General features: G+C 40.1%; 1 protein-coding gene across 2 annotated transcripts in view; it reads left to right on the top strand.

Annotated features, from left to right (window-relative positions):
* ADGRG4 (adhesion G protein-coupled receptor G4) overlaps nt 1-26,639 on the top strand; it is a 113,630-nt gene extending 86,991 nt beyond the window's left edge. The window contains exons 16-25 of one of the 2 annotated variants that reach the window (XM_010389108.2): nt 1,764-1,883; nt 3,061-3,106; nt 4,960-5,063; nt 7,564-7,685; nt 9,897-10,165; nt 13,309-13,387; nt 15,771-16,051; nt 22,458-22,559; nt 23,900-24,067; nt 26,199-26,639. In XM_010389108.2, coding sequence (XP_010387410.2) covers nt 1,764-1,883; nt 3,061-3,106; nt 4,960-5,063; nt 7,564-7,685; nt 9,897-10,165; nt 13,309-13,387; nt 15,771-16,051; nt 22,458-22,559; nt 23,900-24,067; nt 26,199-26,236 — 1,329 coding nt within the window. In that variant the 3' untranslated portion in view covers nt 26,237-26,639. The remainder of the gene's footprint in view (nt 1-1,763; nt 1,884-3,060; nt 3,107-4,959; nt 5,064-7,563; nt 7,686-9,896; nt 10,166-13,308; nt 13,388-15,770; nt 16,052-22,457; nt 22,560-23,899; nt 24,068-26,198) is intronic. The other variant, XM_010389110.2, reaches the window with a different exon arrangement.
* Nucleotides 26,640-27,933: the final 1,294 nt, after the last annotated feature.

Genomic DNA, 27,933 nt, shown 5'->3' with positions numbered 1-27,933 from the left:
GCATGGAGACTCTGGGTGCATAGAAGAAGAGAGCTACCACTTATCTGGGAGATCAGGAAAGTGCAGTGAGAGAAAGGTCTCAGTGGAGTCCTGAAGTTGAATAAGAGCTCAAAGATGAAACAGGGCAAAGAGAAGGAGGGAAAAGAGTTTCAGCTAGAGGGAATAGTTTGTCTAAAAGTTCAGAGGTATACCAGATAAAACTTGAGCCTACAGTGCAAAAGGTGGAAGGGTGGGAAGGCTCCATTCCTTTCCTGGTATGGCTACCATTTTATAGTAAGGGAAATGAGACCAGAGAAAAGGCTAATTAAGTCTTGGGTCATAGCGTGTGTCTCCTCATTTGGCCTTTTCACTACAGAAAACTGTGTCTCTTAGACTAACTTGGGAGGATCATTAAATAACATCTAGTCTGCCATCTTTCCTAGTGTCACCAACAGACCAAGAAGGGGTAATAAGGCTTAGGAGGAACAAGGGAGCTAGGGTTAGCACTTGGCCTTTTGAATGTCAGCAGGGCCCTTCCCATTATATCTTGCTGCTGGCCATCTCTAAATCAGGTTGCCCCAGACTGGCTTTGAATGAACAGAACAGGTCAGAAACAGGAAGTAAGTAGAGTCCTAGTGGAGCCCAAGGCTGAATTCGCAACTACCCAGGCTGCAGGGCTCAAGTGTGTAGGGTAGGTAGTAGGGACTGCACACTGTTTCTTCAGAAATATGAAGCCTTGGCATCTTCTGAAAGTGGCCCAGCAGTGTCTCCAAGGAATATCATCTGGGTTCATGTCCTCTAGGCTTTTATGGGGAAGTCCTCAGAGATTTTTCTTCCTCTCCCTCTTGTCTGGTATCACCAGCCCTATCTCTGGTCTCTTCACATGTGCCTGTGCCCCAGAAAAGGCAGCCTCTCAGCTGACTTGCATCCTGGAGCCTTGGCCTGGGGTACTTTGGCACTGTTAGTTAGCAAGCCCCGCTTCTCAGCAGATACATTCTAGTTTGTTGCCTTTAAACCAACATTTATTAAGCATCCCTGCCATGTCATTCACTTGCCTTGTGACCTTTATCCATATAGGCACTGAGCCACCCAAGCCTCAGTTTATCTGAAAAATGCTTATATGGTTTCAGTGAGGACTGCAAATGGCATGTGCATGAAAAGCACATAATAAGTGGCTCACTGTGGGCACAGGACACCTGCTGTGTGCTAGGATATGTGAGGATACCAGGCTATACAATGCCTGGGCTCTGCCCTCAGAGCTCACAGTCCCCTAAGAAGGCGATGACTGTCCTCTGAGATTTGTTTCAAACTGGGTGTTGATCAACCTGCTTCCATCTCTGTCAGAATAGAACAAGAAGTGGTTTATAACTTACACATGATAGATTTAGGTTTCTTATAGAGAAGCTCCCTAAAAGTAAGCAAGGATGATTGAGAGTTAGAACTGGGATAAGTTGTGAAATGTCAAGGTCCAGAAAGTTATCAAAATAGAGAATAGTTTCATTTTGTTGCTAGTGCAGTACTGAGTAGCAGATGCAAAACCAATGCATGCTAGATAGACATTTGGATGGATAGATGGATTAATGAATTCTTCTAGCTTGGTATAATGGAGACCTTATGTGAAGACAGGAGATGAGCTGAATAACCTTTGACCTTAGCTTGCAATTTTGTTTTCCACATTTCTGTACCTAATGTTGTGTGTAGCACTTCAAAATTCCAGATTCATTATTAATACTGTAAGTAATTAGAAATTTAGGTCCTGAACTCCTCTTTTGTTTCATCTGCAGACCAAAAATGTCACTAAAGCATTAACCACATATGTTGTGAGTGCCAGCATTTCAGATATGTTCATTCAAAACTTAGCTGACCCAGTGGTTATCACTCTGCAGCATATTGGAGGAAACCAGGTAATATATCCATTTTCAGTTCTGAATCAAATGGCCTCAGGAGCTCTTCACAATTTTTCTGTTAAAAGTAATTTGTTAATTAACAGATGTGATTCTAACACTTAATGAAGAATGTCCTATTCCAGGTAGCAAAGGTGTGTTATAATTGGAACCTTCTAGTAATAATACCTTATCCTAAAGTGATAGGGAATGATCGGCATTCTAGCACTGTGACAGATTGGTGGGGCAGTGACTGGATCTTTTGGATGTCCCATCACACTAAATGACATGTGATTACATTTATTTTTGAGTGAGGCAAGCAACTTCACTCAAAATAATTGAATATTTGTATTACTTGAATTTCCATAAAGAACATTAAAATGTGTATGAATTATCACCAAAGAACTAAAAGCATAGTCATATGGCATAAAATAAGGTATATATTACTAAATAATCAAATTTAGCCTAAGTACAAGTATGAATGACTATTCCATTATTTGACATTAATGTATGGCCAGTGTGAAGTCTCAATAGATTTCTCAGTTTCCAGTCTAAAAGACCATATGGTTCAGCATACTTTTCACTCGTCTTGCTTCTGGAAGGGAAGAAGAGAAGGAAGAGAGGGAGAGGAAATTTAAAGAAGCAAATACCAAATGAAACATGTTAGATAGGTAAGATCTCTCAATTTGGTCTGGGCTACAGCACTTCAATTATCCCCAGTAACTAATTGCTCCTTGCCTGCAGTTTCCTGGAGACTATAGGAGCTGGTGAGGTCTTAGGAATGTTCTGTAGGCCTAATGAGGGAGCAGATCAAATTTGTGTTCATAAGGCTTGATCTCAGCAGTGAGGCCCGAATTCCAAAGCTCCGGAAGGAACACATCAGCCCAGCATTGACTATCCATAGCCTTGTACCAGAAGGGCATGGCAATTTTTAATACTACCAAATATTTTAAAGGACATATGAGATCACCATCCAGTGACATGCTGTTTTCTCACTTGCAAATCCAGAGTTAGATGGAGTTAGTCTAACAGCCAATTCACAAATGGCCCAAATGTGTATGTGTATACGTGTGTGCATGTGAGTGTGTTCATGTCTACCATGGGAAAACATATTGAGAAGAAAACACTTGTGTGTATATGTTACTATATGGTAAATATCACAAAGCAAGGTGTTTACCTCTGATTTCCTTTTTTCCAGAATTATGGTCAAGTTCACTGTGCCTTTTGGGATTTTGAGAATAATAGTAAGTATTTTTGTTAGCGACTTTGACTTTGCCCCAGACCATTTTACCACTTGGCAGTTAAATGGGAGGAAGTTGTGCTCAAACTGCTGTCTTATCAGACCCTACAGAGCATTCTGAATGACCAAGATACAGGATATGATTTTTATATCAAATTAGGGCATGGGAATTAAGACAACTTTCCTTTTTGATAGGTAAGATCTCTCAATTTGTGCTGGGACTACAGCGCTCCAGTCATGCCCAATAACTAATTGCTCCTTACCTGCAGTTTCCTGAAGATTATAGGAGCTTATTATAAGTATCTTAGGCCCCAAAGATAATTATTTGGGAAATCAGAAAAATCACACAACTCGAGGGTAAGCAAAGTTGGAAGAAAGAAATTTGGAAGGCCCAGCGCAGAGTAACCTTGAGCTGTTTGAAGGAAGTTGAGGAAGGAATACCTGGTTCTTTATGTGGGCTTTCCCACAGAGTTTTGCGAGATCTACAATCTCCTTCCCTTTTTTTTTCTCCTCACCTCTTCTAGACTGACTGTGTGACCTTGGGTAAGCAATTTACCCCCTCTGAGCCCCAGTCTTTTTATCTTTTCATTGAGGAGATGAAACTTTTTGGTTGGTCTCTAAGGATCCTACTTGCTTGAATAAGCATGAGTCTTTGGAGACAGATAGTAAAAGAGACTGGGAATAGTCATTGCTGACTGATTTGCTCTTAGGCCTGCCATCTTCACTGGAAATATCCAGGATTATCACCGAATCTCAGAGAATTTCCAAACAGAATCAATTTCCCTAAGAACGCCAGGAGTGGCTAAGTGAGGAGTCCTTCTGCCTGTGGAAACTCTGCCTGGGACCTTTCCCTTTTTCACTATCTTTGGAATTCTGGGACAAAATGGAAATTCTCTTCCCATTTGGCTCCCTAGGGTATAAAAATACTACTTCTTTCTGACAGACAAAAATAACACTGCCTGCCCTTTCCTGATCCCCTCCAAGTCTCTTAGGATAAAACCCCTATAAAGTGATGAGCTTTGTCCCCTACAACCTCAATAAGTTGATCTCTGTGTTCATTAATGCAAATTACTGGGCTAATATCAGGTCACCCTTTGCCCCTGCACCTCTGTCCCATGCATCTAGAACCTCTGGAACCTTTGGCATTATCCCAGATGGACAAATGTTGACCACACTTAGCCGCCTGCCCTGGGATAACCCCTTTGGTCTAGTGCCACTCGTGAAGTTCTACTCTCAATCTGGTCTACTACCTGAGATCTACAGGTTATGGAAGTATAAGTGTTAGTTCTAAACCCTGAGTGTGCTCAGAAGAAACTAGCCAGGTGTCCAGTAGAGCAGAGGCTCTAATTGGCCCTGCAGAGTTCTAGACCATGATCTGACTTTGGTTCAAAGCACTTGAGACCCTTTGAATTGCGGGTTCAGCTGGGTTTTCAGATGTCTATTCCAGTCCCTCTGAGTAAGCTCAAGTGCCAGCCTATATTCCATATGTCCATGTCCTTAAAAAGATTCCAGATCTGCCTGCTTCCTATTTATTGGCTACTTTTTAAAAAAGTCTTTATCACTGTGGTGTGGTGGCAGGACTTTTGTTCACAGTTAGAGTCTGTCCTAATTTATAGAGGTATGGTACAAGAACTGAAAAAGTGAGAGCTGAAGAAGTTATGCCATTTACGAAGTCCCCAAAAAGTCAGTTTAGTCTATTAGACTTAATTTAATTTCAGTGTTCAATTATACCCCTAATCTTGCTGTCTTAGCAAATAATACTAATTATAACATACGTTTAAATAGTGCATATAATGAAAAGTTAAACATTTCTGAGAAAAACAAAATTGCTTTGAAATTTCCTTCTGTCTCCTACAGATGGGCTGGGTGGATGGAATTCGTCAGGCTGTAAAGTAAAGGAAACAAACGTAAATTACACAATCTGTCAGTGTGACCATCTCACCCATTTTGGAGTCTTAATGGTGAGTTGTCTTGTAGTCACTCCTTGATGGAAGTTTGAGAATTTTTATTAGACCAGTAATATATGTGTGAACTGTTATTTAAAAATGGTATGCGTTTGGAAAAAAAAAGCCCCCCTCCAATTTGTTCATCCAAAGTAGAACAGATTGAGACAAATATTTATTTATTTTTTCTCCTTATAAAATTAATGCTTGCTTCTCAAATTTCAAACAGTACAGAAAAAGTCCCCGTAGCCTCCCTCCCAAGTGATCACCACCTTTAACAGTCTAACGTGTATATTAATTTAGGTTCTTTTCCTGTGTATACATTAATATATGTTTTTGTTTTGTTTTATAAACATGGCATCAAATTATTCATACAGTTTTTACCAATTGCTTTTTTCACTTAACAACATATATTGCACAACTTTCAGGCAAATGTGTATCTATCTATTATACTTCAATTTTTAAAATACCTTTATAGTATACCATTGTTTGGGTTTAACACAATAAATTTAACTAATTCCTGACTGGTGGACATTATAGCTGTTGCTGTTTTTCTCATTACAAACATTTCTGTAATACACATTCTTACTCATGTGTCCTTGAACACTGGTGTAAGTATTTTTGCAGGATAAGTTGACAGAAGTAGAATTGCTGGATTAAAGGGTCTGGTCATTAAAATATTTAAATTTAAGAAGGATCATAGGTATTTGTTGAGTTTTTCTTCCAAATGACTATCAAATGTATTCCTTTTTCTCTACCCACATCAGAATACTTCCCTGGATTTCTTAGGTGACTTTATTATATACTGTTGTCTGAATGTGTCATATGTTACTTGTTCCCACAAAGAATGGTTAGCTTTTTGAGGGCTGTGGGTCTGTTTTATATTTATTTTTAAACCATATCTATTCAACAAGTAAGTGGTACTCAATTGATACTTGTTGAATTGTAATAATTTTGTTCAGCTCCCTCCAAATTGGCTAGAACACTACAGTGGGAGTCAAAAGACTGGGGTTGGCTGGGCATCATGGCTCACACCTGTAATCCCAGCACTTTGGGGGCCGAGGTGGATGGATTGCTTGGGCCCAGGATTTCAAGGCCAGCCTGGGCAACATGGCAAAATCCTGTCTCTACAAAAAATAAAAATAAAAAAATTGGCCGGGCATGATGGCATGTGTCTGTAGTCCAAGGTACTTGGGAGGCTGAGGTGGGAAGAATCACCTGAGTCCAGGGAGGTTGAGGCTGCAGTGGGCCATGATCAGGCCACTGCACTCCAGTCTGGGCAACAGAGTGAGATCCTGTCTCAAAAAAAAAAAAAAAAAAAAAGAGAGAGAGAGAGACCAGGGTTCTTGTTCCAGCTCTGTCTGTAACTAGCTATGTGATCTTGGTCAAGTTGTTTCCCTCTTTTGGATCTTAGATTTTTCTTCTGAAATGTGAATGACTGGAGTACACCAGGGTTTCTCAATCTTGGCACTATTGATATTCTGGCCAAATAGTTCTTTTTCTTTTTCTTTTCTTTCTTTCCTTTTTTTTTTTTTTTTTTTTTTTTTTGACAGAATCTTGCTCTGTCACCAGGCTGGAGTGCAGTGGTGCAATCTCGGGTCACTGCAACCTCTGCCTCCTGGGTTCAAGTGATTCTCCTGCCTCAGCCTCCCCAGTAGCTGGGATTACAGGTGCTTGCCACCACACCCAGCTAATTTTTGTATTTTTTTAGTAGAGACGGGGTTTCACCATTTTGGCCAAGATGGTCTCAATCTCCTGACCTCACGATCCGTCCACCCCAACCTTCCAAAGTGCTGAGATTACAGGCGTGAACCACCCCACCGGGCCCCAAATAATTCTTTGTCGTGGGGGGTTGTTCTGTGCTTTGTGAGATGTTTAGCAGCATCCCTGGTCTTTCCCCACTAGATGCCAGTAGCACCCTCCCCAGTTGTGACAACCAAAAATGCCTCCAGATACCACAAAATGTCCCTGGGAGACCAGTGCGCACATATATTCAAATAATTTTGCATGTCATTTCAGATCTTTAATGGTACTTAATTAATAAATTACTGAACTTTGTGATCTCTAAGGTCCATTTTATTTGTTAATTTTGTGAAAGCTATTTAAGGTCTAAGGAAAAGGACTTTTTTTTTTTTTTTTTTTTTTTTTTTTTTGCTGTTCTGTGTAGCGTTTTGAGATGCTCAGTTCAGATAATTATTCACTTTGCATCCCAGATTCACATCTATTAGTTTGGTTATATTTTAAATGTAGAACATGTTAATGATGATGAAGCCAAGGACTAAATGCCCTTCCAGTGCTATTGATGGCTCCCCATGCTCTGTACACAGTCAATTGGACTAGGCATACTGAACAAGCAATATTAGGTCTTATCATATATCCATTCACATAATCTGGTTTTAGAAGAGCTATGGCAGAAATGTTATACATCCTAGGAACTTCCTGTTAGTGAACACTAGAAGCATTTTGCCATAAACTTGCTCTGGTGAATGTGTAAAACACAGCACATTGTGTTCCTTAGGATTTATCCAGATCTACAGTGGATACAGTGAATGAACAGATATTAGCGCTTATAACATACACCGGATGTGGAATCTCCTCCATTTTCCTGGGAGTTTCAGTGGTGACATACATAGCTTTTCAGTAAGTTGAGACAGCCTTGCTCTGAGTACGTTTAATTTGGTTTGATGGATGCTATTACCATTGTAACTTTGTTAATTTCATGAACATATCACAATAGGAAGAAGTCGGATCCATTAGATTATGAAGTGGACAGGTTAAAAACAAAACATCAAGGCTCCTCTAAAAATATTTTAATTGGGCCGGGCTCGGTGGCTCAAGCCTGTAATCCCAGCACTTTGGGAGGCCGAGATGGGTGGATCACGAGGTCAGGAGATGGAGACCATCCTGGCTAATACGGTGAAACCCCGTCTCTACTAAAAACTACAAAAAATTAGCCGGGCGAGGTGGCAGGCGCCTGTAGTCCCAGCTACTTGGGAGGCTGAGGCAGGAGAATGGCGTAAACCCGGGAGGCGGAGCTTGCACTGAGCTGAGATCCGGCCACTGCACTCCAGCCTGGGCGACAGAGCGAGACTCCGTCTCAAAAAAAAAAAAAAAAAAAAAAAAAAAAAATATATATATATATATATATATTTTTTTTTTTTTTTTAATTGGATTTTTGTAAAACAAGAGAGTTGGGATAGGAAAATATTTCTCTATAGGATATAAAAACACCAACCCTAAAAGAAAATTTGATAAAGTAGACTTTATTAAGAACTTCTTTAATCAAAAGACACAATTCAGATAGTGAAAGGCAAACCTTACATAGAAGATAATCACAATGCATATATCAGATAAAAGACTTGTATGCAGAATGTATAAATAACTCTCACAAATCAAAAAGCAAAAGACAATAAAGTTTATAAATGGACAAAAGACTTGAACCAGCACTTCACAAAAGAGAATATCCGTGCCTAAGCCTAACCTTTACCAGATGGTGCCAATAAGCATATGACAAAGTTCTTTACATCATTACTCATCAGAGAAATCCTAATCACAACCACAGTTATGTACTTCTCTGCACCCACCAGAATGGCTAAAATTAAAAATAAGGACAATAGCAAGTGTCAACAAGCATGTAGAACAACTGGAACTCGTACATTTGCTAGTGGGAATGTAAAATGGATCAGACACTTTGGAAAGTTCTTTGGCAATACCTGTTAAATATAAATATACATCTCGCTGTTGACCTAGAAATTTCGCTCTTAGATATATCCTCAAGACAAATGAGTACATATGTCCACTGAAAGATATGTACAGGAATATTTATAGCAGCTTCAGTCACAGTAGCTTCAAATTAGAAACAACCCCAATTTACATTAACAGTTGATTGGATGAATAAATTGTGATATATTTGTAAAATGGAATGCTACAAAGCAGTAAGAAATGAATTACTTCTATATAATACAACATAATATCTAAATTTCAGAGACATAGAATTGAGCAAAGGAAGCCAGAAAAATAAGACAACATACTGTGTGGTTCCATTTACAAAAAGTTCCAAATGCAGGTGAAATCTATGGGGATAGAAGTGAGAGTATTGGTTACCTCTGGTGGGTGATATTGAATGGGAGAAGCATGAAAGAGCTTTCTGGGATGTTGAAAATATTCTACCTCTTGATCTGTGTCGAAGTTCCACAGGTGTATACCTATGTAAAGATCCATCAAGTTATACAGTTAACACTTGTGCACTTTACTATAACCTCAGGAAAAAAATTCACACTAAATGAAAACAGCAAAATTTAAATCAATAAATATTTAATAACAGTGTAAAATAATCAAAGGGGGTAATACATATTTTTTATTCTGAAAAATATTGGGTAAGTTTCTGCAAAGTAAAGTTGTAATCACTTAATAAAACTTAAGGCCATATTTCCATGAGGCCATATGTCGGGATCTTTAGAACTAGCCAAGTAGCTCTGCTTGGAATGGTTTCCATAGTCATCCTGCTATTTGGTAATATGTAGCTCCAGCCTGCTGAAGCAGTGGTGATAGAATCATAATACCTAGGAAACTCCTTCCTTCTTTCTAAAAGATAAAAAGAAAAATAATAGCCTCTCTCAACTGTGTAGTTGAGAGAGGCTATTATTATTTCTGTTAGTTAAGGTCACTATGTTTATTATACTTTGACTCTACCTGGAAAGAGAATGGGGGACTTCAAAGTATAAGCAAAGATGAGTAATTCTTTTATTCTTTCACTTATTATGTAGATAAGATGTGGCAATGTTTAATTAAAAAAAAACAAAAACAAAAAAACAGACTTTACCTAACTTAACCTTGTACTTTCTCTTTTAGCAAACTTCGAAAAGATTATCCTGCCAAAATTCTGATTAACCTGTGCACAGCACTACTGATGCTAAACCTGGTATTTCTGGTCAATTCTTGGTTGTCATCATTTCAGAAGGCAGGAGTTTGTATCACAGCTGCAGTGGCACTTCACTACTTCCTGCTTGTTTCTTTTACTTGGATGGGCCTGGAGGCAGTCCATATGTATTTGGCTCTAGTCAAAGTCTTCAACATATACATTCCAAATTATATACTTAAATTTTGTCTAGTTGGTTGGGGTAAGTATATCTGCCATTGTTTTTGATATTTATGTCTTAAGCTTGTCTTTCTAATTCTAGCTCTGTTAGATTCTGTTAATATCACAGGTAAAAAATTAAGGATCACCTTGCTGGTGTTGGGGCATGCATCTTTTTTTTTTTTGCCTGTATTTCTCTATTAATTCAATTTTTAACCTTTATGGCAAGGAGTTGGTGCACAAATATTTACTGAGCACTTATTTATTGTATGTTGTGCTAAGTGCTGGCTCTACAGTAGTGAATAGATTTTATCTCTTCCTTTGCAGAAGTTACAGTCACAACAAATACTGATAAAACAGCTAACACTTAGGTAGTACTTACATGTGCCAGATGCTATTCTAAGTGCTTTACATATGCATTTAATTCTCATGATATCTCTATGGGATAGATTCCATCATTATTCCTATTTAATAGATGAGGAGACTGAGGCACAGAAAAATTAGGTAATTTGCCAAAACTCACACAGCTAGTAAGCAAGAGAGCTGGGATTTGAGCCAGGGAGTTTGTCTCCATAGTTTGGACTTCTGACCTCTATGGTCTTGCCATATTGTTTAAGGAACAAGGAAAAGACTTGAAATGGGTGAAAGAGTGCTGGGTCAGCCAGAACCTGATTCTCATCACACCTCATGACTGTGATGATCACTGCTGGCCTTGGAAGAAGCCAGGAATGGTCCTCAGCATGGATCTTTCTGAACACAAATGTCATTTCATTGGCTTGTTTCCTGCATTTCTAACTGTCATGGTCAGATTGGCTCCTTTCCTCTCTCTCTTGTGTATTCAAGGCAGATTTTGGGGTTCAGAAAATGTGTTAGATGCTTAGATGTGTAGGAGATATACATTAAGTAGCATACCTAGGGTACATAGGAACACAGATTTTATCTTCCACTGCCTTTGTGAAGACAATACCCTCCTAATTAGCTACTCATCCCTTTAATGAGTTCATTAACATAGTACATGCTTTCACTGGATACACAGTCAGTGCTATTATCTATGCTAATGTGAGGAGCAGAGACAGGCAAATACTGAACAGATCATAATCTAAAAGCTTGTTTTAGTACACTTTGGAATCCATCAGAAACACAGAGCCAAAAGCAGTCGATACACTCCCCTTAATGCCTTGTGTCCCTCATCTTGATTCAATCAGAGGATTGAAAAATGTGGAAGAGCCTTCATGAATAATCCAAAAAGCAGATAATATGGCCAACTGTGAAAAAGCTGTAAATGTCACTCCATCCTGGCTTTCCTTCTGCCTGATCATCACTCATTCCCAGCTTCTTTTTTAAGCCCTTCCTCCAGGACTCACTTCTTATCTCTTTGATCTTCTAATTTCATATACATTTCTTGGGTTACAAGGAGAGGCAGGAAAGGCTAAAGTTTGGTACTTGGAAGCAGGAAAACTTTAGTTACACACACAAACTGAGAAGTCTGACTGGCTCAATCAGTAAAGAAAGATACAATAAGCCACTCTTAGGTTCAGTTTACTACTTACATAAACTGTGAAAGGAAGGGTACCTAAAAGGGCCAGCTTTCATGTTCTTGTCCCCCACACTAAAAAGAACGACACCAAAACAAAGGGAATGGATGACTGTCACATGACTTGTAGGATTCCCGGTGGCTGAGGAGCTAGTTTTAAATGGAAGTGATGCTGTTTCCTATTCTGCAGCCCTATTCTGAGGGGGCAGGGTACAAAGGCCCACACCTCTGCAGAGCCCTGGGAGATGATGAGAAGCTGTCTCCTGACAGCCTCCTGGAGGAGATAGGGAGGTGAATAGGAGATGGCCCCGGAGCACCTCCCCACAGGCCTCCCATCTTCTTGAATTTGTGGAGGTCTGCAGGGCACACCGCCCAAATTCAGATAAGCCTTTACCTGCGTGGTCTATGTGCATACATGCAAGGTCACCAGGAAGCCACAGCTGAGCTGTCCCACTACAGGGAGTTTTGGAGCATTTCAATATTGGACAAAAGCAATCAACTGTAAGGAAAATATAGATATTAACATCTGTTTATGTTTGAAGTTCTGCCTTATGAATGCCAAAGCAACCTGTTGGAAAGGTTTATTTTAATGACAAAAACCACAATTACTTTTGCACCAACCTAATGAATCCCTGTCCAAGACAGTAAATTTTTTTATATTTTTAAAATAACAACAGAAGGGATTTAAAAAAAAATTTTTTTTCAATATGTAAACACAGCTTGAAGACTGCCACACAACTTCCATCCTAAAGATGAGACCGTCCTCTGTCTCTCCCTTCCAGCCTTCGGGGGTATTTTTAAAAACATCTGCAGCATTCTAGGTGCTGTGCTTGGGGTAGGCTATACAGATTTGAAGGGACTATCCTGTTTATCACAGAATGGGACAGTGGAGGATTTTTCAAGATACTTGGCATTCTGGGCTTTGGAACAGCTTTGGAAAGCATGTAACAAAACCCCTAAAATGTATGTAGGTGTATGCTCTTAGTCTAGGAGAAATACAATTGAGAGATAAAGAAATCATTTAAGTTTTGCAAATGTACATGAAATTGGATTTTTAAACCCTGCGTCTATACTCTCCTCACGTTTGACCATTTTGACTGAACTGATTGCTTTATTATAGTCTGACTGAATTGAGTGGTTGTTAACTGGTCGATCTAGTCAAAATGTCAAACTAGTAATGAGTGTGGAAACAGTTTCCCTGTCAAAAAAGCACTGAAGGCTGCAGCTGATTGCCTGTGCCCTTTCCCTAAGGTGACCTAGACAGAAAGCTATTGGGAAGGAAGGGGCGATGTGGAAAGGGAGTAAAAATTAGGGGCTTATCATCTAAGAAGAAATGCTTGATGCGAACTTGCATTCCAATCAACTAGATACTTCTTTTGCCAAGTAGATTTTTTGGCACTTGAGCTATTTTTAATAACTGGTGGGTGTTGTATTGGAGCCATTGGCATGCTGTCTAGTTTAGCAGATTGGAGAACTCCTAGAAATGTTTAACTCGGAAGAATTCACAAACATTTTGCAAACAATAGTATTTTGATGCCCGCACATCTGTGGCTCATTTGAACAGTGTCTTAATGTATCATCACCCACAGTCATTGATTAGGATGCCTCCCTGCTACCTGAAGAAATGCCTTTGACTTGCTTTCCCACTGCAGGAATCCCAGCAATCATGGTGGCAATCACAGTCAGTGTGAAAAAAGATCTGTATGGAACTCTGAGCCCAACAACTCCATTGTAAGTACCAGCATCTCTTTCTCTAGCGGTGGGGCTCTGGCCCAGCAAGGTATGGTAAAGCGTTCTTGCCTGGGATTGGTCTTGACCCTGGCTTCAGGAAGAAATCAGCCTAAGCCCTTTTGCCCTAAACATAGTCAAGGCTACATTTATGTAATGGTTAGTTGTCTGGGTCCTCTATGACCTTGGGCAAGTTACTTTACTTTTTAGTTCAATTTCCTCCTCTGGAATATGGGAATAATAATGTTTCCTCTTAACGTCCTGTGCAAATTAAAATGATATCATGTATGTAATGTGCTCAGCATATTGCCTGTTCTACGGCAAATGCTGTGTAACTGGCAGGTATTATGATTACAAAGCTCACACATTGCAAAGGTCATTGCAAAGAGTTAATGGCCACTACAAGGAAATTCTGAGATGATTTGGAAAACATTTTTTACCTTTCAGCAGCAAAGGTCTTCCCTGAAGAACGCTAAACAGCTTTCCTTTGTAAACGGCCTCAGCTTTGTTGTTCTCTTGTTTCTTTTCATTTTTTTCTTTTTCTCCCATTTGATGTATAAGCTCATCTCTTTAGTTCTGTCAACCACAATCACACAAGAGTAGCAATTCACTTCACCCCACCTCTTCAAAACCTTCTTTTACAGGCGTGTAGGTGTGTAGACAGTTGCCCTGCGGTCCTTTAGGCTGCACAATCTCATTTTACACTTCTGATTATTCCATTCTTTTTATCATTGCCTCTCAAGTTCTTCCACTATAGATTTCCTCTCCCACTGGACTGGAATCAAATGTAGGAGGTCCTGCTCCAAGACTCCCCCATCTTTCATATTGAGATGACAGTTTCCAGGGGGTCAAAATTATTTTGCCCTTTACAGCAGATGCTTTCTAATTAAAATTCCTTGTTATCTTTTCTTTCTCTTCCATTTTCTCTTCCCTTCCTTCTCATCTCCCGCTCCAACCTCCCCGCTTGCCTGTTTTGTGACTTAAAAGGTCCCCAGTGTCTACCTAATGGTGACTCTTCTTGAACCATCAAAAGCAAGAGCTAAAGCAAAACCAGAACAAAATTAACTCCACTTTTTCCCGAAAGAGACTTTTCAGATGTGACTTGGTTAATAAGAGGCAGACTGCTCTGATAGTTTGTTTTCAAACTATATTTTGAAGAAGTAACTCATGCACATGGAACAAAATCCAAATGTACAACAGTGTAGAGGATGAAAAATAAGCCCCACTTCCAACCTCCAGCTACCCAGTTTCCCTCCTGAGGTAACTCTTATTACCAATTTATTACCAAAGATCAAATTTGTATGGATATTCTCTTGCACACTTTGTTACCCAAGTGGTAGATATATACCATTTGGCATCTTGGTCTTTCCACTTAACAATATATCTTGAAGGTGATTCTCTACCCAAACATGTAACACTATCTCATTTTAATAGTTTTCTATAGCATCCTTTAAGGATGCTGATAATATTCAGGGAACTCTAGGTATCAGAATCTATTAGGAAAATTAAATGTTTTTTAACACGTTTGCAACAGACACACAAACTCACACATATGTGAAAGTATCCATGCCAACATAAATAACATGACCAAAAGAGATTTTCCTGGTTTTGGAAAAGAGAGCTCGTTTTAAGTTGACACACAGTTAAATTAGTCAAGCTTCTCCATGTTCAAAAATCAGGGAAAATGCCTCCAGTAATTGCAAATGTTATTAAATGGAATATCTGTTCATATGAATCACTGCATATTTTTTCTTTAATAAAAACTATGGAGTCATTAATCAATCCAGTGGCCAATGTTGCCTTTGTCATCCAAATACATCATATTTTAAAGCAGTACACCTAGAGCTGTTCTCTTTTTGTAGCATTTTCATTAACTTTCATAATTTCACCATTGTTTGATATAGCTTTCAGAAAAGCCACTCATTGCTCACATCCTTTCACTGTGATATTTATCATGTAAAGTAGAATTCATCCTGCAAATAAGAGCTTAGGTGTAAGGTGTTGGAGGGGAGGGTGTGCGGGGGCGGTGTGGGGAGTGCGGCGACAGAGAGCCACCTTGGGGGAAAATGTATTATTCGTTTTTCTGCTATTAACGAATAGAACCATTTCCTAGGGAATTGGACTGACAGGTTCTGCATATGTAGGGCAGAAACTATCCTCTAGGATTTCTGACTTAGTGTTGGAGAGAACCCTGAAGTGGGGCTCAGGAGATTGAGGTTCTTGTCCCAGCTCTGCCTCCAGTTGGTGTGAGTGAACTCTGTCCAGTTCATTTCTCTAGGGCTAGATGCCCTTAGGGTGAAAGAAAATTGACTAGATGATCTTCAGTCTCTGAGAAATAGGACTTTATGTTTCCCTATCTCATGATAGTCTTCTTTGTTTCTTACAGTTGTTGGATTAAAGATGATTCTATCTTTTACATCTCAGTGGTGGCTTATTTTTGCCTCATATTTCTCATGAATCTCTCCATGTTCTGCACTGTTCTTGTTCAACTGAATTCTGTGAAATCCAAAAGCCAGAAGACTCGGCGAAAGATGATCCTGCATGACCTCAAAGGCACAACGAGCCTGACATTCTTACTTGGCCTCACCTGGGGGTTTGCCTTTTTTGCCTGGGGACCTGTGAGGATCTTTTTCTTGTATCTTTTTGCCATTTTTAACACTTTGCAAGGTAACTGCTGCTTTTTTGCCTTTTCCGTGGCCAGCTCCAGCTCCAGCAAAGCTTTTGTTGCTGTAGAAAATAATCTCACGTGTTGGAAACGTTAACTAGATGTTAGTCTTCATTAAATGCACACACAGCCCACTCTCTCTTACTCAGTGGTATAGGGAGAAGCCCAGATAGGTAACCCAACTTTAGGTAGTTGGAAATGTCTATATTAAACACTGATTGGCAATACTTTATACAGTGTTCATTGTATCAACACATTGTGCTAAAAAATGTACAGATTCACACTCATGTTGATATTTTGAAGTGCACAATCCAGCTAAACATAGCAATTAACTGGAAAGCAGAAACATTAAAGTTTTGGCCCCATAGACTCTATCTGCATCAGATATCCTAATATTTTGGGAAAAAGCCAGGCTAGACTATCATAGAATCATACAGGAATGAAGGTTAAAAGTAAAGGGCTATGGGAAAGGCCAAGGTTGTAGCCTTGATTTTGCTATAAGGCAACCTTTAAAAAGTTACCACAATTGGTTGAATTAGATGATCTCTAAGCTAAAGGACTTAGAGCTCTTTTAATTATTTTCCTTATTCTGATGAAATGAACAAATAATCAATGAAGTGATGAAATGGTCGACAAAAGATGGCATGAGAAGTAAAAGCTAGGGGCCGGGTGCAATGGCTCATGCCTGCAATTCCAGCACTTTGGGAGGCCGAGGCGGGCAGATCACTTGAGGTCAGGAGTTTGAGACCAGCCTGATCCACATGGTGAAACCCTGTCTCTACTAAAAAATATAAAAATTAGCTGGGCATGATGGTATGCGCCTATAATCCTAGCTACTTGGGAGGCTGAGGCAGGAGAATCGCTTGAACTCCGGGAGGCAGAGGTTGCAGTGAGCTATGATCATGCCACTGCACTCCAGCGTGGGCAACAGGGAGAGACTCTGTCAAAAAAAAAAGAAGAAAGAAAGAAAAGAAAAACAGAAAAGAAAAGAAAGCTAGGGATCTGGTTCATATAACTCTGAGTAATTGCTTATGTTCATTTTAACCTGATTTTGCTTATTAAAAATACTGAGGGGAAGAGGCCTGCAAAATTATTTTGTGTGAGTCTCTAATTCTACCCCATACTTTTATCCTCAAGTTTGGTCCAGTCCATCTGGGCTACTCCAGTAGGGACAGGCTGAGGGTCAACTTGGCATTTCATTGGGTTAGAGTCTCCCTTCGTGCTCTCTGCTATTTTTTTTTTTCATTCAATAAACCCTTCTTTTCCATACTGAAGCCCACTGATGATCCCATGGGATGCTCCTGCAAGGAAAAAGTTCTATGGTCAAATAACTTTGGGAAATGTGGCAAATTACATTCCCCCTTTCTTGGAATAGCACTAGGTACATTAGCATCGTAAAAGCTCTATTACAAAAAAAAAAAATTGTCTTTAAAAACTTGTTTTAATGTAGTGTCTTAAAAACCTCTGAACCTTTTATTGTGGTCATTGATAATCCCTGAGGAACCTTGAGAAAAATAAATTGGCATGCAGTTATTATATGCCAGGCACTTGCAAAGTGCTACGGGGGGCGGGGGAAAGCAATGTAGCAGAAGGCATGGTTTTTGCATTTATGTTTTATGACTCAAGAAACCATCTTATTTTAGAGCAATGAGGTGGATCAATGGAAACTTTCTGTCCCACCAGATCCTGCCAACCATATACAGCCATGTTCTAATTGGAATATAAGAAGTCACAAAATGTGTTGTTCTTCCTTCACATGCCATTTTTATTGCCTCTGGTAGTAGGAATGGAATTTTTAGAAACTCTCAATACCACCCTCTCTTGGTTCCCTTTGAGGCTACTGGCACTTGGTTGAATTCTACTGTAGAACTGAAGGTTGTATTCTAGTGTAGGCCCTGGTGATGGTTCTACACTTTTTCTGTGGATAGAACTGCCTGGCCCACACTACAGTATTCTAACCTGATGCTCTAACCTCAAGAACTAACCAGTCATGGTGTAGAATGTTCACGGAAATGGATTAGAACCCAAGCACCTGTGAAGACTTCCTCCACAGTGGTAACTCCAGGCTTCTCTTTGGCTCAGTGATTCTGAGGAAAAATGCACTCACTCTGTGAAAAGAGGGGTTAAAGGAAAGATGGCAAAAGATCAAGAAAGCAAGGCAGTTCTGATTTTAAAAAGGAGGGGCAGGGGTGTTTTCAAAACCACTCTTATGGTGGAATGTAGCATCTAAGGAAGGAGACTGCATGGATAGAAGCAGAATTTAATAAGATATTTCTTTTCTTTTCAACTTTTATTTCATATTCAGGGGTAGATGTGCAGGTTTGTTAGCTAGGTATATTATGTCATGCTGAGGTTTTGGGTGTGAATGATCCCATCATCTAGGTAGTAAGCATAGAACCCAATAGTTAGCTTTTCAATCCTTACTTTCTCCCTCCTCTCCCCTCTAATAGTCCCTAGCTGTCTACCATTGCCATCTTTATGTCCATGTGTACCCCATGTTTAGTTTTCACTTTTCAGTGAGAACATGCAGTATTTGGTTTTCGTTCCTTCATTAATTCACTTAGCGTAATAGCCCCTAGCTGCATCCATGCTGCTGCAAATGACGTGATCTCATTCTTTTTTTATAGCTGAGTAGTATTCCATGGTGGCTATGTAGACACTTTCTTTATCCAATCCACCATTAATGGGCACCTAATTTGATTCCGTGTCTTTGCTATTGTGAATATTGTTGCAATGAACATAAAGGTGCATGTATCTTTTTGGTAGAGTGATCTGTTTTCTTTTGGATAAATACCCAATAATGGGATTGCTGAGTCGAATAGTAGCTCTGTTTTAATTTATTTGAGAAATCTTCAAACTGCTTTCCACAGTGACAGAACTAATATACATTCCCACCAACAGTATATAAGTGTTCTAACTGGGTATTTCTTGAAAACTAAAATCAAAGTCCCATAGATCCAGCGCCAAAAGAGCCAAGCTGTCTCTGTCTGTCAGATATGCCTTATGTCCATCAAGCACAAAGTCTTGCCAGTCCTGCCTGAAATGACTACAAGATAGCATGTACCATCTTGTAGCAAGGGAGTTTTCAGAGCTCAGAGTTTCAAATTCAAGACACACACACACGCACGACCTGAATAACCTCCAAAACAAATGGTGGAACAAGTGAACAAAGTAGTCATTTAAAAGACAAATGACAAGCTTGCAACGCTGGCTGAAGGGGTTGGGGGTGACCTGTGGTCAAGTGGGAAAAATTATGCTCATGATGAGCTATTTGTGAAGGAAGAATGCACAAATAAAACTGCAGGTGACAAAAACCTGACATCTTCCCTCATGCCTGTGTTTTCCTAGTGAGTAAGCAGATCAATCTGTTATGGGAAAGGAAAAGGAAAGCTGTCAGGCAGAGGGGGAGAGTTGGCAGGCAGCTCATTGGAATTCACAGAATAACCTTTAAGTCTGAAAACTAAACTCCATGCAAAAAATCAGAGTAGTAATAGGTGCTTGATGTCACTGTCACCCCTTGTACATGCTGAAGTTGGAGGAGTTTTGCCTGCTCTGAGACTGTGGTTTGCTCTCCTTGGGGTGCTGTGCCCCCTTCCAGGTGGCTGCTGCTCAGAAAAACAGCAAACACTGCTGAATTCATCCCTGCAGTTGTTTGGTTACACATGGGGATAAAGCTTTTGGGAGAGTTAGAGAGACATGCCATTCCATTTACATGCCATTCCGTTTAGCCTCCTATCTGGAATCAGAGTCTCAGGGTTGGGGCTAGGGAGCCAAGATCTTCCCAATCAAACTTCCCATCGAGTGACAAGAAGTCACTTGCCTCTGCCTGAAACTTTCCATAGACTGAGAGCTCACCATTCTGTAAAGCAAAGCATTTAACTTCTTATCAGCTCTGATGTGGTACCAGTTTTCCTTACCTGAGGTTAGTATAGTACAGTAGTTAAGGCCTTGGGCTCTATAGTCAGACTGCCTGTATTCGAAACTGGTGCTGCCAGCTCAATGTTAGCTCTGTGACCTGGGTCAAGTTTACTAGACTTCTTGGACTCCGAGTTTCCTCAACTATAAAAATGAGACTAATAGTACAATGCCTATCATATACTCATTGCCAAATAAACACTAGCTGTGATTTGTTAGTACGTGGTTGCTCTGGAACATTCTTCCATTTCTCCTGGATCTAACCGGGCAACTGTACAGATACAAGCCTAATTTGTCCTTTTCATGACAGCCCTTTCAGATCTGTGGCTAAGTTACCACCTCTTCTCACTCTATGTTTTCCACTCCAAGTTTTTTTTTGGTCTGGATACAGCATCCCAGCTCTTTCAGCTTTTCTTCACTATCCTTCTTCACTGTATTCTTGAATACTTCTGTTTGTCCTCTTGCTCTTAAAACAAAGCCTCCCAAACTGAACATGGTGCTGGTGGGAGGTATGGTCAAACAAGGACAGAATATGGCAGGAGACTGTCACTCGCCTCAATCAAGATTCTTTTTGTTTATTTATTTTTTTATTATACTTTAAGTTCTAGGATACATGTGCACAATGTGCAGGTTTGTTATCTTTACTTCCAGCAGTGCTCTAGCTGAAATTTGCTTTGGGGCATTTACAATAGACTGGTGCTCAGTTTGCAATGGGTTAAGACCTCTTTGATACTAATCATTTACCTTCAGGACAACTGGCCAATTTAGAGGCAAGCTGAACTTGTATAGAGAATAAAGGTTTCCAAACTGCACTTGGATCAGAATAAATATTTTGAGGCTCAAGCAGTTATCACTATGTTGTAGGTGGATGTGAGAGTTTGTGTATCAAGTGCCTTGGAGTTCAAATCAACATACATTTATTGAGCTGCAGCAGTTAGTGCATTAAAGATGAAGCGCAAAATGACATAAATATGAAAAGGAAACATATCTCGGCCCTCAAAGACTCAACAGCTAGGTGGAAAAATGGGAAATAGATGAATAATTGTATGGCTACATATAACAATACAAGAAACAAAATGTTATGAGAGTTCAGAAGTGGGAAAAATGAGTTTCAGTTTGAGGTATCTGGAAAGGTTTTGTGGATAAAGACTTTTTGTAATGGACCATAAATATAAGTCAGGCTATTGACGGGAGTTATTTTTGCCAATTCTACCCCCAACTGCAGGAAATCTAATTGGTCCTCCAGGGAATTTGCAATCAAGATATTTTTTTTTTTTTTTTAAGACAGAGTCTTGCTCTATCACCCAGGCTGGAGTGTAGTGGCTCGATTCTGGCTCACTGCAACCTCTGCCTCCTGGGTTCAAGTGATTCTCGTGCCTCAGCCTTCCATGTAGATGGGACTACAGGCATGTGCCACCACACCTAGCTAATTTTTGTATTTTTAATAGAAACGGGGTTTCTCTATGTTGACCAAGTTGGTCTTGAACTACTGGCTTCAAGTGATCCACCTGCCTCTGCCTCCCAAAGTGCTGGGATTACAGGTGTGAGCCACCATGCCTGGCCAAGATAATCTTAAGTCATACTTTTATCTTCCAAGGAGATATTTTAGAGGGTGAGAAAGAGAAATGGCCAGCACTGCTGACAAAGACTTTCAGCCCCTCCCTCCCCCTTGCAGGACAAAATCAGGGCTGGCATTGGAAGTTGAGGGTCAAATCCATGGTTTCCACATGGTGTCATTATGCCGAAAAGCATGTGTAATAGTTATTTATTGCTATGTAATACATTACCCCCAAATTTTACCAGCCTAAAACAACAAAAATTTATTATCTCACACAGTGTCTGAGGATCAGGAATTCAGGAGCAGCTTAGCTGGGTGTTTCTGATGCAGGGACTGTCGTAAAGTTGTAGTCAAGCTGTCATCCGGGCCTGCAATGATCTGAAAACTTGCCTGGGACTGGGGAATGTGCTTCCAGGAAGGCTCATCCACATGGTCATGGACTGGAAGCCTAAGTTCCTCACCATGTGGGCCTCTCCACAGAGATGCCAGGATATCCTCAGGACAAAATACTTGGCTTCCTTCAGAGTGATGAGAGAGAGAGAGAGAGAGAGAGAGATCTTTTATAACCTAATCTTGAAAGTGACATGCCATCCCTTCTGCTATATTCTATTGGTACAATGTGGAAGGAAACTACACAAGGATCTCAATGCCAGGACGTGGGGATGATTGAGAGCAATCTCAGAGAGGAGCTACCTTACCTCTCATGCTCTAGGATGAACAGCAGCCCTGGGACAAAATAGTGGTTGACATGAAGTCTTGATATAGACATTTTTGCCTTTGGGAGGGAGGCTACAAAGACAAGATCAGAAAGCCAGTAGTAGTCCTGGGGTTCCTTGAAAGTAGTATCTCTCATGACAGGAGCAGACCTGAGTCAGGGCATTGGTGACAGCTGGTGAATGAAACCGAAAAAGACTGACCTTCTTCTCCTGGCTTAGGATTCTTCATTTTTGTGTTTCACTGCGTGATGAAGGAGAGTGTGCGGGAGCAGTGGCAGATACACCTCTGTTGTGGGTGGTTGCGATTGGATAACTCTTCTGGTAAGATGTTAGTTTGGATGAAGTTTTGAATTTTACATGTTTTACAAAGCTGATCAGATTAATTTGTCTCCTAACTTGAGTACATAGAGCATATCAGCATCAAAACACAGGCTGTTTCCATGTCATGAAAATGATTTGTGCTTTTGAGCTGAGATGAATGAAGTCAAATGAAGAATGTGACTTGGGCCATATTTTAAACTAGGGATGCTTTTGTTTTGGCCCAGATTCCTTGGATTGCTTACCCTCACTGTCACATCAGTCTCAATTCAATTAAAAGAACATTGAATGCGTGTCTACTGTGTTCCAGGCACTGGGTCTCAGGGGCTTCTGGCTAGTAGCCAACAGTGGGTTGAGTGGATATAGGAAGCAAGGAGTGGTGGTGGAGGTAGAGAGAACTTATAAGCATTCCTAAGATGCCTGGCCAGTGGGCTGCACAGGTTTACTGATGGCCCACAAACTGGGGGCTGTGGTGAACTCAGATGTTGCCTCTTAACGCTGATGCTTCCCTTAAGAATGTTTCCAGTGCAGGCAAACTGATGTTATCTGTATCAAAAGGATCTTCCATCCAATTCAGGCAGCGTCTCTCAGTCTCAATACAAAGCCTAATCAATTTTATTTAGTGAAGGCAGCATTTGAACTCTAAGATTCTACAAGTAGCACTGAGATTCCCCCCATTCCCCACTTTATGCTGGCCATATCAGCAATCTGCTGGTCCTTGTGCTCTCGGAAAAGCAGGCATCCTTGGTATGTGAATTGTCTCTTCTTACACCACACATTATAGTACAAACCTACTTCTTACAACTTCATAGAAAAGCTGACTCCTTCAGGTACCCAGAATGAACACTGTGCATCAAGCTTTGTGTTTTTAAACCAGATTATTGAAGTGTAATTTATATACCATAAAATTCACTACTTTAAGTATAGAATTTGATGAGTTTTATGTTTTTTTTTTTTTCATTTTTTTATTATACTTTAAGTTCTAGGGTACATGTGCATAACGTGCAGGTTTGTTACATATGTATATTTGTGCCATGTTGGTGTGCTGCACCCATCAACTCGTCAGCACCCATCAATTCATCATTTATATCATGTATAACTCCCCAATGCAATCCCTCCCCCCTCCCCCCTCCCCATGATAGGCCCCAGTGTGTGATGTTCCCCTTCCCGAGTCCAAGTGATCTCATTGTTCAGTTCCCACCTATGAGTGAGAACATTCGGTGTTTGGTTTTCTCTTCTTGTGATAGTTTGCTAAGAATGATGGTTTCCAGCTGCATCCATGTCCCTACAAAGGACGCAAACGATGAGTTTTATGTTTTTAACTTTTCTTGGTATCATTTCAGATGGGAGCAGCCGGTGTCAGATAAAAGTTGGATATAAACAGGAGGGACTAAAGAAAACCTTTGAGCACAAACTGTTGACACCATTCCTCAAGTCAACTGCAACTAGCTCCACTTTCAAATCTTTAGGCTCTGCACAAGGCACACCTTCAGAAATAAGCTTTCCAAATGGTAAGAAAAAAGGGCTGTGTTGTCTACATTTATATTGCATATTGAATTAACGTGAGACCACATACTGGGTCTTGGATGATACTTCCTCTTCAAAACTAAGTGCACATGTGCATGTGTATACCTTGACTCATTCTTGGCTGAGGAAGTGTGTATAGAAACATAGAAATGTGTACAGAAGTGTGTATAGATGTGTCTGTACCTAGTAAATTTAGTAAGTATGAATGTGTTATTAGACTAATAGAGGAAAGAAGAGATGGGAGGTTAGAAAATTCATGAGTAATTAAAAACAATTGTCACAGACCGTTAAAACCAGAAGGAACCTTAGACATTGTCTAGTCCAATCCCTTCATTTTACAGTTGAGGAACCTCAATCAGGGAAAAGGAAAATGCCTTATTGACAGTCACTGAGTCCATCCTTACCATCCAGTAAAACTGGGGCCAGTCACTCAGCCCTCAGCCATCCAGCAGAACTGGGGCCAGAACTCAGGTCTTCTGGCTCTCAGGGCTAGTACACCTATCAAGAAAACTCTCAGAGATACACATCCATCTTAGATGCTGAGCTTCTTCCATAGGAAGCCATATTTATAAGAAGAGACAGATGTTCAGTTGGGAATGGGGTGTTGTACCTAATTATGTAAAAAGAGAAACTGTAGGAAAAGGATTGGCCTACAGGCTTAAAGTAAAGAGAAAGGCAAAGTGAGCAAGAACTTAAGAACTTCAGGTTGATATTGTGATGATTCTGCATTGTGTGCTTCTAGTTAGATGATAGTGCAGTGGTCTTTGGTTGCCTTTCTTTAAGACCAAAGTATACTCCAGTTCACACACACTTTGGTGGCCTGGCTGTTGTCATTCTCCTGCCTTCTCAGTGCTGGAGGCAGGACTGCCTCATTCTCTAGTGTTTTTCTTTATATTGGCTCCAAAAACCAGTTCTATGTCCAAGGGCTGAAGGCAATCTGGAAGCAGCAAGGTGGGTTAAAAAAAGCATCAAACTTGGAGTTGGAAGGCTTTGGTTCAGGTTCCAGCTCTGTCAGTCACTCTGTGACCTTGATCACATCACTTCTCTGCTTGGAGATACATTCTTTCTACCTTTAATATGAGGAGGCTAGAATGGATAATCTCTTAAGTGCCTGCCAGTTTCAGGACTGTGTATGACGCAACGCTGTTTTCCAGTTTAGGCTGGTTGACTACTGTATAAAGTCTCAGTCTCCCATTTTTGTGTGGGAAACTTAGTGATGCACATGAAAAAAACCTCTCCCTGGCCACAAGCATTTATCGAACTCTGGCCAACTAACTTGTGGATATGTCTTGGTGCTCATATAAAGGCACTGGGGTGCCGTGACATAGACAAGTCCTGGGTTGTGGAAGCACCTTAGTACGTAATAGTTGGGGCTGGTTAGGAAATAACATTTTCCAAGAGAGTTATTTAGCATTGGATTTCTTGATGTCCCTGGGGACTGTTTAATTAGCAAATATACAGCCCGATGTGTACATATTTTGCTTCAGAGGATCACTAGCAAATACCATATCCAGGATATTGATGTTGCCTTACCAAGCAATCGACCTGGAAAACCAACATTAAAGTGCTCATCAGTTGAGACAAACTGAGCCGGTGGGGCAGGTCGACCTGCCACAGGTTCTGAAACTGAAATCTGGGTGCTACCATTGTACTGGTGGCAGCCAGAAGCTTGATTCTATTAGCAGAGAGTGAAAAATCATGCCTTCTGTACCACCAGGCATTCTCAAGCTTGAGAAATAGCCAAAGTTTCAGTGCAAGAATATCAAATCTGTAAGGGATATAAATGTGTGTGTTCACATTTTATGTCATCTTCTCTTGAAGGCCTCCAAGGTTTGTACATAAACATCCTCTCCTAGGTTAAGGCTAAGATCAGTAATGCTCCCTCTTATTCACAATGTAGGGAGAACATATGCACTGGTTGCCCAAACAGTGCTGTCAGGATGAATTAATTCACCCCAGATTTTATATAAAATGGTCCAAAGAAAGCACCACATTCTTCCCTTCTCTTCTAATTTCTTTATTTTTTCCTTCATTTGATAAAATTTTCTTATGCTTCTACTATGTGCAAAGTCCCTGATGCCACAGCTGAAAATGTTCTTTTTTTCTTTACTGCAGATGATTTTGACAAAGATCCTTACTGTTCCTCTCCTTGAGTTGTGAAGTTGTGCCTAATTATGTAAAAAGAATATAATACCTGTGGAAATAAAAATGAATTCCAAGTGTATACTTGCTCAGGTGATGGGAGCACCAAAATCTCACAAATCACCACTAACGAATGTACTCATGTAACCAAATACTACCTGTTCCACCAAAACCTACGGAAATTTAAAAAATTAAAAATAAAAATAAAAACAAAAATCCCAAAATGAATTCCATTCACAAACAGAATTTTTCAATAAATCCCAGTAGAGATACTTGCCTCCTCCCAACCCCTGATTGGGGAAAATGTTGAATTTGTGAAACAATCTTCTCCAACCTTGTATTTTAAATATTATTTTGTATGGGGAAGAATAAGATAACATTTGGTAAATATTGAAGTCAGAATAATTCTCCTATTTGTCCTTATAATTGTTTCTTTTTTGGATAAGACTTCAGGCTATCGTTATGATATGTTACCTAATATATCGTTATGATATATTAGAGGAGAAATGTCTACGGCATTGGAAATTTTGTTTCAAAAGCTTTAAGTGTACATCAGCTTTGCCTTCTGTGGCTTCCCAGTCAGGTGTGCTGCTCACATTTGCCCTTGGATAGAAATAAGTAAAGAGAGGAACATTCTGGAAGGATACGCAAGCAACTGGTATCAGCGGTTGCCTTCAGGAAGGGTAACTGAGTATCTGGGGTCAAAGGAGGAAGAGACATTTACTTTTCACCCTATACCTCTTTGTATCTTTTGAATCTTGTATTGAGAGAATATATTACTGCTTGGAGCAATAAATAAATGAATACATAAATAAATAAAGATAACCAGACCCTTCCAGTGAGAAAGATAAATGCCTACATTTCAATATCAAAAATCAAGTTCCCCAGGACGCTTATGAAAATGTATGATGCAGTGGGCCGTGGAGACAGTAGAGTTGGGTTCAAATCCCAGCTCTGTCGCTTTCTAGATGTGTGACCTCGTGATGTAATAATGATCATACATGCATCCTAAAATTGAAGTGAAACTGAAATAAGATGAGGTCTGAAAATGTTCTAGCACAGTGTAACACAGTACATCTTCATTCCTTTTTCTTTCAAACTCCCATCAGCTTACCACTCATCACCTCATGGCCCCAACCTACCATGTCTACGCCATTAAAGGTATCACATTGGTCTTCTAAACAAAATTTAATGCTGACTACCAAACAGACTACAGCACTGGTGCCAGTCACTGGTATAAAGCTCCTAGGTCTCCATTGTTCCCCCTATCACCTCACATAATATAAAAATTAGGTTGGCCCTTAGGCCCCTGAATATCTGCCATCAGAGTCAAATCCATTGATCCCCATGTGGTTTCATGTATACTTTTTCGATAGGGGAAGGTGATTGTGTGTCTATGTGTGTGTGTGTGTGTGTGTGTGTGTGTCCGTGTGTGTGAAGGGACTAACATGAATAGTGATCAAAGTGTCTTGAATGTTACATGTCTTTGAACTGAAATATTAAGTCACCTTCACTCAAAAATAGATTTAAGGACAAGACTTGGTTGCAATTAGCACTTTTACAAATAAATGCATTCTGCACGTGGTTTGATTTGGGGGATCATTTTGGCTGTTAAAATGCCCATGATTGTACTTATTTTCAACAAGTAATAAAACCTTGATTGTTCTGCTGCTGCTGGAGTGATAAATGTACAACCTATCTCTAATGA

This window comes from Rhinopithecus roxellana, chromosome 7 (genome assembly GCF_007565055.1).
Source record: "Rhinopithecus roxellana isolate Shanxi Qingling chromosome 7, ASM756505v1, whole genome shotgun sequence".
Taxonomy (NCBI): Eukaryota; Metazoa; Chordata; class Mammalia; order Primates; family Cercopithecidae; genus Rhinopithecus; species Rhinopithecus roxellana.
This window is presented reverse-complemented; position numbering and strand designations above follow the sequence as displayed.